The 20,018-nt window shown below is 32.4% G+C and overlaps 1 protein-coding gene across 1 annotated transcript in view; it reads left to right on the forward strand.

The window, feature by feature from the left end:
* LOC108528789 (low-density lipoprotein receptor-related protein 1B-like) overlaps positions 1-20,018 on the forward strand; it is a gene marked incomplete at its 3' end in the record, with an annotated part of 103,688 nt that overhangs the window by 61,916 nt on the left and 21,754 nt on the right. The window contains exons 14-17 of the mRNA XM_017870771.1: positions 2,156-2,339; positions 5,857-5,942; positions 10,709-10,831; positions 12,931-13,112. Of these exons, the coding sequence (XP_017726260.1) occupies positions 2,156-2,339; positions 5,857-5,942; positions 10,709-10,831; positions 12,931-13,112 (575 nt within the window). The remainder of the gene's footprint in view (positions 1-2,155; positions 2,340-5,856; positions 5,943-10,708; positions 10,832-12,930; positions 13,113-20,018) is intronic.

Consider the following 20,018-nt stretch of genomic DNA (forward strand, 5'->3'; position numbering starts at 1 on the left):
CAAACAAAATTTTAAAATTTACTGTAAATCTTAAACTTTTGTTTATGCAATTTTGTATTATAGTAGAGTTAATCAATTTTGCCTTCAAGAAATTAATTTTCCATTGTATGTTCTTATCCAAGCCATCTATTTCATATAGCACTTCTATAAACCTGACATGAGGCATTCAAAGTGATTTTCCGAAACCCCATTAAAATGGTGTTACACTTTGTTCCATTTAATAATACTGTTTTAGAGGAGTTCATCACATTCTATAAAATTACCTTTCATTTGTCCTAAAGTGACTCTTGATTAAACATTGCTCTGTGTCTACTAATTGGACCTCTGGCTTCTTGACTACATAATCACTTGGTTTAATTTTTAGGCCTATCTGGGATTACTATCCTGTCAAATTTCTCATTTTCTTTTTTTGATTTAATATTTATTTTAAAGAGTAAAATATATAATATGAAATTCATCATTTTAACCATTTTTTTTTATGTGTAGAGTTAATGGCATTAATATGCCATTTTCTTTGGCCATAGTTAAGTACCAATTCCTCCTGGTGGCAGGATGGATCTTCTCAAGGAAAGTAATATTGTCACTCAGTGAGATATAATGAAGGGAGTATGGGAAATCAAGCCATGGCTTTTGCCTTCATTTTAACCCACTGGATTGCTAAGTGGGTTACAGAGATTTTAAAAGTCCACCATAATTTCTGAGCATTATTAGATAAATTGTTGGTGTCAATTGTTAAAGGTGAAAGTGCTAAGAGCTTAAAGGGTTTCATTTCTTGTAAACAGAATTGGGGAAAATATTGTTTTATCCTTTAATTAATTTCAGATGAAATTGATGTTACTTGGTTGCTTTCCTCCACAGTATTGAAAACATTTCTTGTACTTAAAAAATAATTCTGCTCATAAATTGTTTCCTGATTATTTATTAATGTGGACATATATCATTCTAATATCTTTATCAATAAATTCAAAATTCTGCCATCACTTTTATCTGAGAATAAATGATCAGTCTTATCCAGATCATGAAATATTTGCTGTGGAGAGCTCTTGAATACTAGTTACTTTTAACAACTCAGAAATCCTTCTTACCTCACCATCCTACTCAATACTTACAATTTCCTTTGTTCAAAGACCACTAATCAGTCTTAATGAAGGTTAGTATGACCATAATTGTCTGGCCAAGTATAGGTTCATTTTCTATAATAATAATTTTCACATGCTACTTGGCAGGGACTGAGAACAGAGCTGAAAGACAATGACCAATCAAAGTACCTCATCCTTTCTAGGAAGGCAAAAAATGCACATGGAATCATGTTTGTGCTCTAAGAGGTGACATACCAGTTAGTTGATATCATGTGTCATCAGAAGGACAAATAAAACATCATAGAGATGCTGAAGGAAAGATTTGATGATACAAATTGATTTAGTTATTGAGATAAAAAATCTACATGAATATTACTATTTATTCAGACACCTACATATCTAGGTATGGAATCAAACAAGTCAATAAATGTTAATTGAGGATTACTCTGTATTAAAAATTTCAGTGTGTCCAAGATCCCTACTGGCCTTGTCTAAACAACTCCATCTTCATGCTATTGTATTTCTCATCAATTAAAGATAATATTAGATTGGTGCAAAAGTAATTGTGATTTTTGCCATTAAAGGTAATTGCAAAAGCCACAGTTACTTTTGTACCAACCTAAAAATATCTACATTATAGATGTCTATACTGCTCAAATGAAATAACATATGTGACAATGTTAAAAATTTTCAAAACTCCATGTAAGGATTAATTCTTATAATTGCTAAAATATTCTAAAAAGACAATGTAATGCAACAGAAAAAAAAAAAATAAGTAGAAAGTTTCACTCTTTTTTTTGGCTTTGCCAATCTCTAACCACATGGCCATAGCAATGTCAATTAACTTTTACAATCTTGCCAACTTCAAAAGATCAAGTGAAGATGTTTGAGAGAGTGCTTTCTAACTAACTTTATATAATATACATAATTCCCATCAAAGGTCAAATGCTGGGAGACAGAAAGACTTGCCTTTATCTATTTTCAAGTGCTTTTCTTGCTTACTGCTAAATAGATATCCAATAGTAAACGACAGTGACAATGATATGAATTGATTATGCTCATCTTTTTTTTCCCAGTGCAAATGCTGGCCTGGATTCCAACTGAAGGATGATGGCAAAACATGTGTAGACATTGATGAATGCTCTTCAGGCTTTCCCTGTAGCCAGCAATGCATCAATACATATGGGACTTACAAGTGCCTCTGTACAGATGGGTATGAAATACAACCTGATAACCCAAATGGCTGCAAATCACTCTCAGGTATCGAATTGAACTTGCCCACTGATCCAACCTCAGTTATCATATGGATTCTGAATTTTATAGCCATTCTTATTGAATTCACTCTTCCTTGATGTTTCTGAAAAATCAAAATTCTTCTCTGCTTCCGTTGATATGGGAAGCATATCACTCTGATTTTGTATGCTCTGTTTGTAATAACATTGCCTTATGGTCTTGTGAATTATTGAGTGTTTTCTAGATTTTGAGAGTGTTCACACACACACACACACACACATAAAAAAAAAAAAAAAAAAAAAAAAAAAAAAAAAAAAAAAAAAAGAACTATCTCTAGCACCCCTTCCCCCTAAAAAAAATCTTCTTGGGATCAAGTTTGGCCAAAATTGTTAAAGAGACTATTGTGACATTATTATAATATTTTCATTCTCTCCTCCGCGACGCATACTCATACATATATGCTAGAGAGAACAACAGGTTAATAATAAGAAGCAACAATAGTAATAACAAATCGGCTATTTAGGACTATTTGAATTCTTCCAGTGATTCAGCAAATATTGTTAAACTTATCTTTATTCCAAGTAGTATATTTGATCCTGTAAATTATACATTTAATAAAGCATAGCCCATAACCTTAATCCTTTGGGAGATAAATCACAGAAATTAAAATGATACAAAGCAATAATATAATGATGATTGTTAAATGGGCAAAAAAATGATGACTAAGGGCATCTCTATTCTCTTTGTTTTTAAGTATAATGAATCAAATATTATTGCCAGTTTCTTATATAGGTGTTCGTCAGTGGCAACATTTAAAATATTAGCTGTGTCATAATCCATAAAGTAGGCATATGATTAGCTTTGGTAAATACTTTCAAACAGTTTTCAAAAGTTGCTATACAATCTTACATTTCCAGGAGGAGTGTAGAAGAGCTCCAGTTCTTCCACATTGTTTCCAACAGTTAGTATTGTCAATATTTTAAATTAGAGTCAGTCTAGTGGGTAGTATCTGGTTGAGGTATTAATTTGCATTTCACTAATGACAATTGTTTGATGATCAACACTTTTTTAAATGCTAATTGGTCATTATCCAATTGGTCATATCCTCTTTTGTAAAGTGTCTCTTTAAGTTTGCTGCCATGATTTGTTGTGTTTTCTTTTTCTTAATAATTTGTGTGTTTATGTATACTTGATAAGAGTCATTTGTCAGATATATTCATTGCAGACACCTTTTGCAATCCTCTAATTTACTTTTCCATTTTATAAAAGACTTATTTTTAAACAGTCTTACTGAGACACAATTCATACCCTATTCAATTTACTCCTTTCGAGTGTGCAATTCAATGGTTTTTAGAGTTGTGCAACCATAAACACAATTAATTTGGGGACATTCGCATCACTCCGAAAATAAACCCTGTACCTACTAGCAGTCACTCTCCATTATCTCCCAATTCCCATATAATCTTCTTTGTGTTTCTGTAGATTTGCGTTTTCTGGAAAATTCATGTAAATAGAATCATATAACATGTGATCTTTTGTTATGGGCTTCTTAGAGTAAACATGGTCCATCCATATTATAGCATATGTTAGTATTTCATTCCTTATAACTGTGTAATATTCCCTTGTTTGGATATAGCACATTTGGTTATTCATTAATCCATTGAAGGACATTTGAGATTCTTCCACTTTTTGGCTACTATGAATAANAGATATTAATTTTAAAATATGTTTTTTTTAACAGGTCAAAACTTTACACATTATGAAGAAAAAAGATTAACTCCTTTCAATTTTTCATTCCGCCATCACGTATCCTTCCCTCAATCAATTTGAGGATGATTTGGAGCCCATTGCTTAATCTACCAATCTATTCGCTTTGGGCCATCTTAATGCTTGCTACATAATGCATTTAGTGACCTGGTACAAAAAGAAGAGATTAAATCTCAAAAACGACCAATGTTTCTGTTACTTTACACATTAATAAAGGATTATGTAGAGGAGATGAATAGTAATGATTAAAATATGGGTCTTGTTACATTATGTATCCACACCATAGTTGTTTCTCATTAGCAATTATGCTTAGAAACTAATACAAATTTTAAATATAAAAATGTGTTCTTAAAGCATTTATGCTTGTTAAAGCATAAATCTTGCACTACAGAGATTTTAAAAAATGAAATATATTTAAGTTGTAAATAACAGAATTGCCTAAGCAGTGAAGTCGAACATGACTGATTAATTTTATATTTATAATTGAGAAATCTATTGACAGAGTGGCAAGGCACCTTCAACTCAAGAGCCAATTCTGTTTTGAAAAGTAATCTGAGTCTCAGCCTGGCCTCAAAAAGAAGATGGGAAGGACTAATTTGGGATCCCATCAATGATGATAGAAGGGGGTATTTAACATGAGTGACATAGTATTTGCTGAAACATAATGTTATACCTTTGGTGTTACATATTAATTACAAAACTAAAGACAGAGAAGAATAATGACTTCAAACAATTTAAAAAGGACAGTAACTCTATAACAATAAATAATTTATAATAAAATCCACTTTCAATTATATGGCAATTACTTTTTTAAGTTTTTTTTTTTTTTTCTAAGTTCTAGCAACATTAAGTTTTTTCATTTGGCAAATAAGTTTATGAATGTGTCTTAAAAAAAGATGTTAAAATGCTTGAGCAAATTATTCATCAAATTAATCTAGGATTATAACCACTGATAATGTGGTCAAACTGACTTTAAATTATTCAGATATATATTTAAATAAACATAAAAGAAAATCTTTCTGAAATTCTCTTCTTCAAGAAATCATTTTGTGTCCAAATAAAATCTGAAGAGAAAACCAAACGCTAGTGGTTTAGAGGATCTCCCGTATACTGAGCATGGTCAGATCTTTATCATGCTCTTTCCTAGATTCTAAAGTAAATGAGATACGAAAAGACACTGGACAAGATGATAAGGAAGAAATAAAGACTATTAAAGCGTTAAAAAAGTAAGACTCATGAAGAAAGGTAAAATTAATAAAGATTTTAGAACCTGGAGTTCAGAAGTTATTTAAAAGAAGCCCTCAGGCAGGTAAAAGTATATATACATGCAGTGATACTCTTAGTCTTCACTGAGGTCATCCTGAGAGCATTAGCCACTTGATTATCAAGAAAAAAATTTCTGATCATAAGAATGTTTTAGCTGTACTGTAGGTTTCTAAGACAGGTGAAGATTATCTTTTTTTCTGAAATTTATGCAGACGATCAGATTGTAATAGTAGGTATTTTCTCATTCCAAATAAGTTATCTGAATGTCAAGAATACTGAGGGTGAGTAAGGTATGCACTTAGAATTTTCTAGATTTTCTGTACTGCCTGGGCGTGTGCTGCCTTTTCATTCTACCGTCAACTAGGTTGCTCAATATGATTCTTTAAACCCTGAATCTACCAGACCAGCACTACATTTGACATTACATTGCTGCTAAATTAAACTGAAATTATGCACAGGGGAAATACATAGATACTTAAAAGTCTAATGTCTTATTTGTGTTGGTGTTTAGATGAAGAACCTTTTTTAATTCTTGCTGATCATCATGAGATAAGGAAAATTAGCACTGATGGCTCCAACTACACACTTTTAAAACAGGTATGACACTCCCAAGATGACTCCGTAACATTTAACATGTGTACTAGGTATATGTTAGAGCTGTAGAACTACCTAGCAAATAGAATTTGGGAAGCATATTTTTAGTTGTCAGGATAAATATTTTCTTTGAAACTATTTGGTTTGTGTCTGCTCTGCTCCAAATTTATCTTTGCCTCAAACTGTATAATAGTGGCAGAAATATGTGAAAGCACTGTCTAGAACAAGTGTGCCAAAATTAAGGTTTTTTCTCATTTTTCTAGTTTGTTTATGTCAGTTTTAAGTATAAATGAAGACCACCATTCCTGCAGTATGTTTTCAGCAACATAAAGATTTACTCACCTAAAAAATACTTTTCTTACTCATTGATAGATTCCTTCCCTGTTTTTTATAATTGTTTTGTTCATTTTTCTTCAGGATTTAGTCTCAAGTGTAAATATCCACTAGCTAGTAGGATATTGACTCATCCCAAGGCACAGTTGAATTCTTTAGTCTTCCTCTATGTCACAGGTTAAAAGTAAACATTTCAGATGAAAATCCAGATTTCTGACTACTCAGGAAAAAACAGAGAAGTATAGTAGTGCAGGGCTCATATTCCTGATTGGTCAAATTCCAAGCTGTGTAGCAGCTGCTACACTGATGGAGAGCCCTGTTCTCCAGTTCACCAGTGTTTTCAGACTTTCCATGTGCTTAAGACGTGCACACTTGCCTTATCCTGAATAGCCATGCGGTTTACACCCTTGCTCTGAGTATGGAGTGTGCCACCAACATCCACCATATCATACTGCTTCTTTCTTTAATTATAAATCTTACAAGTCTGAGTAAAATATGAAATATTGTTAGGTTGTTTATTAAAAATCTAATGCAAATTTAATCAAAATGTAAGAATGAACAACTATTTCTTTAAGACATAAATAATATAAGAGAAATACTTAAGGAGAAAATGTATACATAACTGCTTCAAGATGGAAAGCTTTTTGCTACCCAAATAGTTTCCTACTTTAACTAACTTAACTTAAGATACTTTTCTGTATTTTAAAACTTTTCTTGTGCTTTTAAATGTATGTCAGAGTTATAAAATATTAAAAGTTATCTTTCTTGGGATATGATTACACAGGCCCTATAAACCTTTCTGTAAATTCAAAGTTAGATGCATCAGCCACGTATTTTCTGGTATGGTCTCTGGAACAAGGACATGTTTGTTTTTTCACTAGGTGGTATATATATATAACATTCTGACCATTTAGACTCTACTATCTCAGTTTGAAGGAACAAAGTTCTCTCTTTAGAATATTTTTAAGCTCAGCTGAACCACAAGTTTAACTAATAAAGAACAATATTCGTTATCTTCATGACAGAGTTATAATAGAGATTTGGTCCTAGCTTCTTACTTCATTTTCCAACCTTGTCGCTCAGGACATCTCTACCAGTATTCCTTTTGTTGTCTTTCATGGATAATGTGTTGTCAGAAATTGTTCTTAATGGAACAAAATGATTTTTTCCTCTATGCATCATTTAAGTCTATTTCACATAACAGAACCACTTTAATGCACCTTTAACATAGCTCTTTTCTCCTGGTGGTATCATTTTCGACTGTTGCCAGTCGTTAGTACCTAAGTGGGGATGAGTTTCAGATACTTTCTTGGTGCAGTACACATGGGAATGAAGAAGCAGTGAGGATGATGAAGACGTTCATGAAGGATCTGAACACACCTGTGTCTTTGGAAAGCAATTGTTAATGGTGTCCACTGAGTAAGGAAATAGAGACCCAAAGAACCCATGGCAAGCCTTCTGCCCAGTTTTGCCTATGGGCTGCTGGGAATACGTCATTTATTTCAGAGAACATAGTTTTACTCAGTTTCATCATAGTGTTATAGAAATTTTAAAGGAGTTCTAGGCAATAGAAACCATTATCTTTGTCCAGAGAGTCTGTCCACATACGCAGAATGAAATAGAACAGAGAAATAATTATCTCTGCACATTTTCTCACAACCAAAATAAATGACAGTATCATTGTCTTAACTATTTGGAACTTTTATGTGCAACTGATTAGGAAGAATGATTTATCGTAATATCACAAATTTTATTATCTTTGTTGTAGTCAGTAACAATCTCATAAAGTTTTATAGCATAAAATTATAACAAGTGGTGGGACTTTTTCTTGCCCTCTATATTCTACAACATAATTGTAGTAAGGTCAGCTATAACTTAAATTCATGTACTATATTTAGAAACTGTACTTTAATGACATACATTTTGGGAATGAAAATTAATCAAGTACCTTTCCAATATGTTATCCAGTTCAATTTGAACGGTGTCTTTATACCAGTAACATTGTATAGAGAAACAAAACACAATTTCCTAAATTAATCATCTCGAACCAAAGAGTGCAAGTCTTTAGCTACAGAAAGGAAAGAAGCAAATAGGATTCTGATGAAACCAAATTTCAGCTCTGAAACTACTGGGATGACTAGTTTTTAGACATTATTTTGACCATGCACCTGGCTGTTTTAATGTTTCTTGCATATGATTCTGCAAAGAGACCATTGCACTGTTTTCTGTGGGGATTAAAAGTAAAGCTGTAGAAAAATGACCAGCTTGGCTAGATAGATATGTTGGAATTTAGAGCTTCAATTTTCTGCATTTGCAGCTTTAATTTATTATAGTTGACTTGCTAAATTTGGAATTGGATTTTTATTATCTAAATTGATTATTGTAAAGAAGGAATAGGATAATTCTTCCATGACTGAGGATTGTGGGTAAATCTCTGCTCAAGTTAGAGACGTGTTTTTCTCTGCTTTTTCCCTGTAAAACTCTCTAATTTAGCCACCTGAATTAACAAGGCATCACAGAATCCTAACTTATTTACACGATTGCTCTGGAGAGAAAAGCAGTTGAACAGAAAGGATATTGTAAACTACTATTGGAATGAATTTATTAAGCCCTCTACAAACTTGCCTGGAACACATTCAATTTATATTTTAGAACTTTGACTTATTTTGCATAGGCAACTTCCTACATATCTATGATTATGTGCATTTAGTTAAGGAGTTCTCCAGTTTTTAGGATGTGAGTGGATATTTAATGAATCTTTTGAATCTGTGACTGAATATCAGTTACCCGTTTTTAGCACTTATAGTCGTTATTCATGATTTATAGTGTTGTCAGTAGGAAAGATACTTGCATTTATTCATCTTGGCTTAGCAAATAATTTGCACTGAGCTATATTGTTACCTTGTGTCTCTTGTTTATGACATATGGCATGAGATTTTGTGGGGTTAGGTTACTACAGGTTGTCTTTATAATCTGGACCTCAAGAAAATGAGATTGCTTATTTTAACACTATTATTATTAAAATTTAGCCCCACTGTGAGAAGGGAAAATAAGCAGTATTTGCCAGAATCTCCTCTTATTTGCTGCTATACATAGTTTTGAATGCCCTTGGAAAAGTATGTCTGAAGAGTAATTATTAGCCTTGGCTTGACTCTTATAAAGAACTATTTAAATCTCAGTCAGTTTTATTATTATCATCAGATTCTGAATTTTCAGAGTAGATGTTGAAACGCAACTCTGACCTGAGAATTACTTTCTTCCTTCTCCCTCCTCCCCGCAACCAAACTAAAACAAATTAAAAAAGCCTGCCTCTCTGAAGATGCTTGTCTCTACCCATAGGACTACAACTACTCATACATTTCCCTCTAAAACAATCAGAGACATAGCATCAACTTTATGGTGAATATTGATGTAAGCTAGCTCTCCATAAATATAAAAACATGGCAGAGATCCCTTGAGGCTTTGCCAAATGTCTATAACATTATTTTCTAATCAATAGAATTTATGTATTAATAAATTACTCAGTCCTTAAGGGAGTAAAGATATAATCTTTACCAGAAAGTCAGAATTAAACTAATTTCTAGGCAATTGTTTGAATAATTCTGCAACTAAAAGATTCCTAGATCCTGGATGTACAGTCCTCAAATCAAATCAAATGTGAGAACTGTCAAACCAAAAAGCTGTAGCATCCAGAAACCCATCAATTGAATTTGTGTTCTGTTTTGCTACCTGCTAAAAAATGCATAACCATGAGTCTGAAGGGAGGCATTTCCACACATTTCCACCATGTGGAATAAAAACATGTTGATTACCTAGTTCCTCCTTGGTCAAATACTCACCCAAGGTTGTAACTTTTAAATTCTAATATCACACTGTATTGCCAAGGGGCCATCTGAAGCATGAAGAAAGGCAGCTCTTTTATACTGTCGTTGGGACAAGAGCTTTGGGGGAAAGTAAAATTTCTATACCTTCTTTTCTGACTCATCAGATGGCTGTCTAGGGCTCATCTTAATCAGATGATCTACCTTTTCAATTTAGATGTGTACTTTTTTCAGGCTCCTCCACAGAACAGATTATTATGACATCAAGTTTATATTTCATATAAACCTAAAGTAGAAATTTTAAACTTTATCTCCTTAAAAGAAGTTATTTTATTTTCACTTTACTGCTATTTATTTAAACCACTATAAATATTTTGAAATTTTGTAGCCCGTGTGGAAAATATTTTCAAATTAATATTGTAGTTTATAAATGTATAATGTGAGGAAAATGTGAATATATGATACTTTTAATGAGAATTGGTAGCAAACACTATTTATTATAATAAATAGAACTATTTAGGTTCAAAGGGAGACAATGATTCCTGTAAACTCTTAAAACATTTTATAATTATTTCTATGAACTATGATTGACAACATAGTCTTTCTTATTTTTAGGGATTAAACAATGTTATTGCTATAGACTTTGATTACAGAGAAGAATTCATCTATTGGATTGATTCTAGCCGACCCAATGGCAGTCGCATAAATAGAATGTGTTTAAATGGAAGTGACATTAAGGTAACTAGACATTACAATGATGGGATTGTTGAATATTATATCAGTATGATTGAATTGTATAGAAACTGTTATTTTATTACCGTGACCTTACTCATAGACTACATTAGGGTAGTTTCAATTTCACATTTCTACAGTGTGATTAATACTTTAAATATGAAATATGAGACCTTTTATTCTTATGTTTCATTATAAGACTATTACTTGTAATAATATAAACATCAAATTGAGTAAATAAAATCTGGAACCTTATTCACAGCCCTGGGAAATGGGATAGGTGTTTTCAGCTTGAAGGATTAGTGCCTGTCATTCAATTGTATTGATTTAAATAAAATAGAAAGTTGAGTAAAAAATTTGTAATTGAAAAAGTTAGACGTTAGAGTGTGGATTGAAATTACGATACTGTTAAAATTAATCAATTACAGATGTAAATAATTGAATGCATTTGTGTAAAATTATGAACATTCTGATTTGAGAGTATGACATTGAGGTTACAGTTCTGTCATGTGTATGATGTCATATTCTAGATATGAGCAACTTGGTACCATCTTATGTTATTCTGAGTTTTAAAATCAAATTATTAATACGGTATATATTCGTTAAAATATTTTATAAAGAAGTTTCAAATTAAAGTGAACAAAACCCATCAATTACTTTAACTTTTTTGTAACCATCTATAATATCATATATAATTTCATTTTTGGTGAAAGCAATCCATTTTGAAAATATTAATGAGATCTTAAAGTGTGCATGTACAATGATGAAACAAATAGTAAGCTGGGTTCAAGTGATTTAAAGTAGCTGTATTTAATAATGATTTATATAATAAAAAATCAGTATATAATAGTGATAGGCAGATTGATTCGAGCCAACCCCATGGTTAAATAGAACAGATAAACAGATGAGTTTTATGTCCATTTATTTTCAATTAATTTAAAACCTGTGGAAGTCACATTACTCAAACTTTATCATATATTTTATTACAATGCATTTAAAATTTTAATTTACCTTTATATTTTTTGAAAATACTTTGCTATTTTTGAAAGCATATTCTCTACTGCCTGGCCACTACTATTCCATTACTACTTTAAATCATGTATTTATATAAGGTTATGCAAAGATAAAATACATCTTTATTCCCTTAAATTTATTAATTCACTGATTTTCATTTAAATAGTCATGCCAATTTTCCAAATTTGAAATGTGGTGGGTAAAAGAAAATAGATGATCCTGCATTTCATTATAGGAGCCTGATACTATTTATTGTTACAAATGTGCATATTACCACTTTCATTTGTATCTTTATTATTGATGGCATTAGGGAAAAAGATAAATTTAAAATTGTATTGGCATTTTATTGTCTTTAACTATGTAACTATTGGCTTCTATGTAGTTTCAAGTTTCAATTGTTTATTTGACATATTTCTAAAAATACTGGGAATTTAGAAATGTCAGCCATATAGATCAAAAGTTATTGATCATTTTGTATATATTATATTTATACATGCAAAGACTGTATTTCATGTTGTGTTTGGTATATTCATGGATTAAAGTTGATAACAGCAGCTGAATGTGTACATTGTTGCCTCCCTTTGGCTAGTTTCAAATAGTGCATATTCTCCTTGGTGCATATTCTTCTCTCCTTGTAGCCATCTAAATAGGGCAAAAGCAGCAGGGAGAGTGATGAATGCTACTGCTGTCTCTCCCAAACTGATTAAAGAAAAATAATGTCTCTAAGTGTGTGTGTGTGTTTGTGTGTGTGTGTGTGTGTGTGTGTGTGTATGTGTGAGAATTTTATTCTAAATTTTAAGAGGATGAATAAACTTTAACAAAAATGTGAACAACAAATGTGCAACTCTCCAACAACTTTTTAAAATTATGTTGTTTAAACCTATATGTAATTTGTAGGGACCTAATTACACATTAGGTAATTTCTCACAAACAAGTAAGTAATTGCATTGCGGTCAATGGTTCTCTTCTTATCTAAGTTCCATTCCTTATGTTTAAATGGAATCCTATATCTCTGTAAAAATCAAGAAGCAATTGCTCACTTCTTATTCTAGGGATTTACGCTGTTAACTTTTTAAATTCTTGTTTTGTAGGTAGTTCATAACACAGCGGTCCCCAATGCACTTGCTGTCGATTGGATTGGAAAAAACCTCTATTGGTCTGACACAGAAAAAAGGATCATTGAAGTATCCAAACTCAATGGCTTGTACCCTACTATACTCGTTAGCAAAAGGCTGAAGTTTCCCAGGGACTTGTCTTTAGATCCTCGAGCTGGGTTTGTAACAACTGTTAAAAATCTTAAAGATTAAGACTGTGGATTACATTCATAGTGGTAAAGAAATCTAGTTCTGTAGGTCATTAACATGGAAATCCAACGTAACGTTTAAGTGTGTAGAAATTCTTACTCAGAAATAAAAAAAAAAAAAAAAAAAAAAAAAAAAAAACACTGATGTGAGTATCACAATGAAGGGAATAAAATTAAGATGATTGAATTTTACAGAAACTTTTTTTTAAAATATTTCAACATGACTATTTTCCAATGAGTTGATAAATCCATGGTAGGAATGAATAAAACATACAGATTTCACTGATTTAATGCCTTTAAATCTTGAAGGAAAGGGAGGCTAAGAACAAATTCTTAGGTGATGTTTTGCAGTGGTTGGGGTAGTCACAAATATGGACAACGTAATCCCTGCGCCACTTTATACCAGGAGACATAAGCAGTATTCATGGATAATAAATGACGGTGCATTATCATGTGCCTTCAAGATGAAAAGCTGAGTGGGACTACGGGGAAGAGTTTGTGGTGGATCTGTTTCATTTGCATTTCATTGCGAGAATGGGGAGAAGTCATAGTAAGGACCAAGGACAGCAGGCTGGAGATTCCAGATGAGGGATTTAACACATCTGAAGGTGTCAAAGCTGTCTGGTGTATGTTGCTCAAGTTCTGTAGATTATGACCATTATAATTCACTTTAAATTATGTTGTTTTGGTCAGTAGAGTATACAAAACTTTTCAATATTTTGCAGTGTACTTTAGAGTGATTACATGCTCCAAAATCATCTTTGGGAAAGTTCAACCTACTCAACATACTTAGTAAAATAACAAATTTAAAGAACGGTTGATGTTTTGAAATAGGACACATTCACAGTAGCAAGTGTTAGGATAACTTTGGTACTCCAAATTTTCTGCAATTTAAATTAATTTTATTCACATATTTCACCAAACCATAGCTTTTATCATACCATATGCAACAATTAGATTTTGCTTCTGGTTAATGTATGTCTGTTAATTTTTTTGGTCCCTCATATTTATAATTGTCAAAGTTATGTCATAGTATATTTTATAAGTTAATTGTTTACATTAATTTAGGTAAAAATAGTACCTAATAGGAGAAGCTTTGTACTGTGCATATATTTTTGTTTTCAAGGTAATGTGCTCATTTTAACTTTTCACTATATAATTATGTAATCATTTTGTTACCTTTTTGAATATTTTCTTTACCATAGCAACAGAAGTTTCAGAGTGTCAATTTTAATTTAAACAGAATCACTAGAAAGTCTCTTTATATGTATGTTTTAAGAAATAATGGGCTGATGTACTAAATTTGGCTATCATCTATTCATTCTTAATTATGTGAATATTTCAATTTCTTGGATATTTTATAAGAAAATATTTATTTTTTATTTTTGATAGCTGGGTGTGAGGGTTCATGCCTGTAATTCCAGCACTTTGGGCAGCCAAGGCGGATGAATCACTTGAGGTCAGGTGTTCAAGACCAGTCTGGCCAACATGGCAAAACCCTGTCTCTACTAAAAATACAAAAATTAGCCAAGCGTGGTGGCACGCACCTGTAATCCCACCTACTTGGGAGACTGAGGCATGAGAATTGCTTGAGCCCAGGAGGCAGAGGTTGCAGTGAGCAGAGATCACGCCACTGCATTCTAGCCTGGGTGACAGAGCGAGATTGTGTCTCAAAAACAAACAAACAAGCAATATATATATATATTTGAGTCTCTGAGCAATTGTTTTTTTTTCTTCAAAATCAATATGACTGGCTTAGCTTCTCATTTCATGCTATTCAAGATGCTTCACTTTCTAATGAAAGAAATATTACCTGTTTGATAATAGCAGTCTGTGGTCTTTTCTATTTATGAAGCAAAAACTGTGTCCTATTCTAGTGAATGCAGCTGAATCTATTAATAGCTTTAAATTTTATTTCTCCCAGGTTATAGTTATTAGCCCATAAACTGAAAGCAGCCTTAAGTTATCATCAACATAAACCCATCCATTAAAAGTGTCAATTAAAATAGCACAGTACAAAATTATTATAGATGTTATAGAAGACTCCATTGATTTTATTTTTGGATAATATTTGGATTTTGATATAGATATCAAAGAAAAGGGTAAAATTGTATCTCTTTATGAAACAATTAAAAACAACTATTTTAATGGATAAAATTTAATGGCACCTTTTTGTTCATGCTGTGTTCCTAGTTCCCCTGAGTGAGAAAATCAGGCAACTTGGATTTTAGCATTGATGAGATGAGTTATAGGGTGAAAATGCCGTAGCTATATAAAATATTATGCAATCTTGCTTCAAAAATGAAAGCTTAAATTTAAGATTAATAGAAATGCAATTGAACCTTCCTATATCAGATTGCCATTGTGACTTGCATATGTTTTGATTATATCAAAACTACTGACTCCTGTTTCCTTGAGAAGTATTATGATTTCTGTCCTGATATTTAGTGAGGAAAAGGAGAGAATTTGTTTAAGGGAGAAGGAAGATCATTAGGTTGTCCTGTGTATTAAAGCAACGATACTTTTAGAAGATGTCTTGGGGGTCCTTTCTGTATTTAAATAATAGTATGTCAATTATTACAATATCACTTTAGATATGGTATTTAGTAGGAACATAAAGAAGATACAAGTAGACAGAAAATCTTAGCTGTTATGTTTAAATTCAATTGAAATCCTAATTTTTCTTATAATTTTATCTTAAGCTTCCTGTTATTTTGTGTAGTGTGGGAATGAGTATTCTAATTTATTATTAATTTAGGGTAATTGAAATACCTTACATTCAATATTGATGAAAATTACCCAGATGCAGGATATATGTAAGCATTTTAAAACAGAACAGAGAATATAAATATGTTAAAACTCTGCTGCACATTTTATCTTTTTGTATAATCAGTGTCACTTTAGTTAATCATAACAAAGACCACTATGATAAAAATTAAAGTGAATGTATGATATGCCTAATTAACAGCAAACATTACATATACTCATTCATTTATTCAACTCGTATTTCCTAAACATTTAGTATATATCTGACACAGTTGGTAGGAGTGAGAATAAAGATAAAAGGCACGGTCCCTTGTCTTCAAGTATGTTACAGTCTAAAATAAAGGGCATGGTCCCCTGTCTTCAAGTATGTTTCAGTCTAGTATGTAGGTAGTTGCTTAAATAATCACAATACCATACAATAACTTTTAAGGTAGAGAAAATGGGAGGTGTTTCTATCTCAACGGGGTTCAGAGAAAGCTTCCTGAACAAGAATGGTAGAGTAAGAACTAGCTGAGTGATGTGGTGCTCTACAGGGCAAGAGATATTGTTGGCAAAAAGAACAGTCTCTCTGGGAAAAAACAGACACACAGAAGAGCATGGTACATCCAACAAATTACAAGGAACTTACACAGTTGGAGCAAATTAAACATATGTAATTATGGAACCAGTTCACTTTGCAGAGTAAAGGAAAGCTAGGAATAAGTCAGAACATAACACACAATGACAACAAATAACAAACATTACAAGGCTTCTGTCTTGGTCAAATAGGTAAATAGAGGAGTTGTCCCCAGAATATGGGAATAAAGGAAAAGAGAAAAATACAAGAAAGGGAAACGATCAGTTTGTAGATCTATTGGGATTGGAAGTTCCCCAATAATAATAACAATAATAATAATAATAATGGCTACCATTTCTATAGCATTTCTTGAGTTAGAAAGCTCTCAGTTTATCACTTCAGATGCATGTACTGTTTATCCAGAGTCTCTGAGAAACATAGAATTATTTGTATTACTTTCTGTATAGTTTAGATAGGCACATTTAACCACGAACTGGCTAATTGACTTTCTCAGAATCGTTTAGGTAATAAAATATTACACTGAGGATTTAATTCAGTTTTCAGACTTTCGTCCTAGACTTTTCCTATTACATCATGTCAGAGTGTCTAGTAACAAAATAACTGTGGATCATAAACATGTGCAAAAGCTATCCGAAAGAGGGATAAAGGAAAAAAAGAACTCCAAATCCTGTAGTTTCTTCCATTTTAACAATTATCCTTTTTAAAAGATTTAAAATTAGAACAGGTGAGGGCTGGGCACAGTGGCTCATGCCTGTAATCCCTGCACTTTGGCAAGCCAAGATGGGCAGATCACATGAGATCACGAGTTGGAAACCAGCCTGGCCAACATAGTGAAACCCCCTCTCTACTAATAATACAAAAATTAACTGGGCCTGGTGATGACACAGGCCTGTAATCCAAGCTACCTGGGAGGCTGAGGCAGACAAATCACTTGAACCCAGGAGGTGGAGGTTGCAGTGAGCCCAGATTGTGCCACTGTACTCCAGCCTACACGACAGAGTGAGACTTTGTCTCAAAATAAAGTAAAATTAGTATAGGTGATAAAAGTTTTTTGGAAAGTGAAAAAAGCCACCTAAATCATTACCAGCATGCCTTATTTTAAAAGGCATACTTTCATTTATTTTCCTTTACTAAAATTCTGACAATAGTCTGTTAGAGGCCAGGCACAGTGGTTCACGCCTGTAATCTCAGGACTTTGTGATGCCAAGGTGGGTGTGGATCACCTGAGGTTGGGAGTTAGGGACCAGCCTGGCCAACATGGTGAAACCCTGTTTCTACTAAAAATACAAAAGTGAGTCAGGCGTGGTGGCACGGGCCTGTAATCCCAGCTACTCAGGAGGCTGAGGCAGGAGAATTGCTTGAATCGGGGAGGTGGAGCAAACCACTTTACTCTAGCCTGGGCAACAGAGTGAGACTTGTCTCAAAAAAAAAAAAAAAAAAAAAAAAATCTGTTAGGAAATCCACAAGGAAATACTAGGTCCCATTTTGAATTTGAAATATATGTTAATGAAAATATGTGAAAGACACTCAGTATTTGGATCCATTATTGCCAATATGGATAATGACAATGCAAATAAATTTAGAAAGACACATTTTACCCTCTGTATCTTGATATTTTAGAATGTCCTTCAGCTTTTTCTATAGTTGGAATAACTACAAAGTTTTCCAAGACCAGCAGAAATATTACTTCCTCTCTAAAACATTTTCTAATTGTGCCTAAGTGATCACCACATATTGAACATTTAACATTATATGACTGTTTTTAGTTGAAATGTCTTTCTCTATGTCTAGAACGTAACTTCCTTTAGCACAAAGGTCATGTCTTAATCATTTTTTATATTTAACACGGAGACTGTTAAATTCACTGTTGAAGAAGAATAATGAATGAGTAACTAGATGTACACAGAGAATGAGGTTATAGCTACAGAGACCGCGCCTGCACCTATGCACAAACCAATACATTGGTATGTTAATAACCTGCATGTTTCAAAGAGAACAGTCATGAGGGAACTTTTGTTGTGATGGAATGAAAGGCAGACCAAGATGAAAATTCAGCTTCTGATTTCTGTGGAGAAATACAGAAATATTTCATTAAACTATATATTCACGTAAGAAAACTTTTTTTAACTAAGTTTTAAATCTGTCCAAACAGCTCATTTCAGTATTCTCATATTCAGGTAAAAACACACAGGGAAATAATATAAATGATTAATTTCATAATTCAAAGTGAGAAATAATTGCAGTTGGAAAGAAAAAACTTCTTCAAATTTAATACTTGAATTCAGAAAAAAAATAGTAAAAGCTGAGAAAGACTTCTATTTAATCAATTTTATAGAAATGCAATGTATAATATTCAACTGTAAAAGACATTCTCAAAAATCGCAGAGGCCTATTGTTATGGTTACAACCAGACATTCTTTTATGTGTTTATACTTCATTATATCTCACAGAATAGGTACTGTTTGGGGCTGAAATTTTACATATGTGATTGGGGTAAACATTGCATATTATCTGGGTGAAATTTAGGTCTCTTCTTTCAACATTTTCCCTGCAGTTGTGATTTTAGCTTTAATTATTTATAATAAATTTTACATAAGTAATTTTAAGGGTTTCATTTCAGAAGTTAAAATTACCATTATGTTTAGTACAGTCTTATTGACAAATTTGAAAAAAAAAAAAAAAAGTATAGCAATGGGGCATAAGTATGGAAAGGAAATGATATCTAGCCATCAGAAGTTAGCTACCACTTACTGAGAGAAAAAATAAATCCTGTGTTTTTGAAGGCTCGTGCTTACCTGAGTACAGTTGAACAACCCTTTCCTTCAGTGTAGTAGAGTATTATCCATAATATTCTTCTGCTTGATGAGTACTTAAATAGACAAATCATGTAATAACTTACATAAAATCAAGGCAAATCATGTCCAAAGATACATACAATCCAGATTCAATAGGTTACCTAGTAGGAGAGTGTTACTAAACTAAAAATATATTAATATGCATATTTCATATGAAATCAGATAAAACAATAATAGCTAATATTTGCTGAACACTGGCTACATACTTATCAATGTTCTATGTTTGCTTCATATATTCTCTCATTTAATACTAACAGTGACCCTATGAGAAGAAACTGTAATTGCTTATTTTCAACATGAGGCAATCCAGGCTCAGGAAGGCTAATTAAAGCTCCTAAGTTCACATAACTAGTAATGAGAGGACCTGGGATCTGAGCCCATGTAATTTGTTTCTAGGATTTCTTTGCTTCAGATGCTATATAGTGCTCATTAGAAGAGAAGTCAGTGTACAAATCTAGAAACCTAAGTCCTTGTTCCAAGTTTCCCCATCATAATAAACAAAGCAGATAACCTTTTATATTCTCAGTTATCACTTTATCAGTGAAAGCTTTAAGCTACATGATCTCCAGTACTCCCAATAACCAGAATTAAAATTCTCAATTATGTTATACTTTGTCCTAAAATCTGAAAGAAATAAAATGTCATTTTCTCAAGAAATTTGTGAGGTGGTTGTGAATT

The sequence above is a fragment of the Rhinopithecus bieti genome, unplaced genomic scaffold (genome assembly GCF_001698545.2).
Source record: "Rhinopithecus bieti isolate Rb0 unplaced genomic scaffold, ASM169854v2 scaffold_6090, whole genome shotgun sequence".
In the NCBI taxonomy this organism is placed as follows: domain Eukaryota; kingdom Metazoa; phylum Chordata; class Mammalia; order Primates; family Cercopithecidae; genus Rhinopithecus; species Rhinopithecus bieti.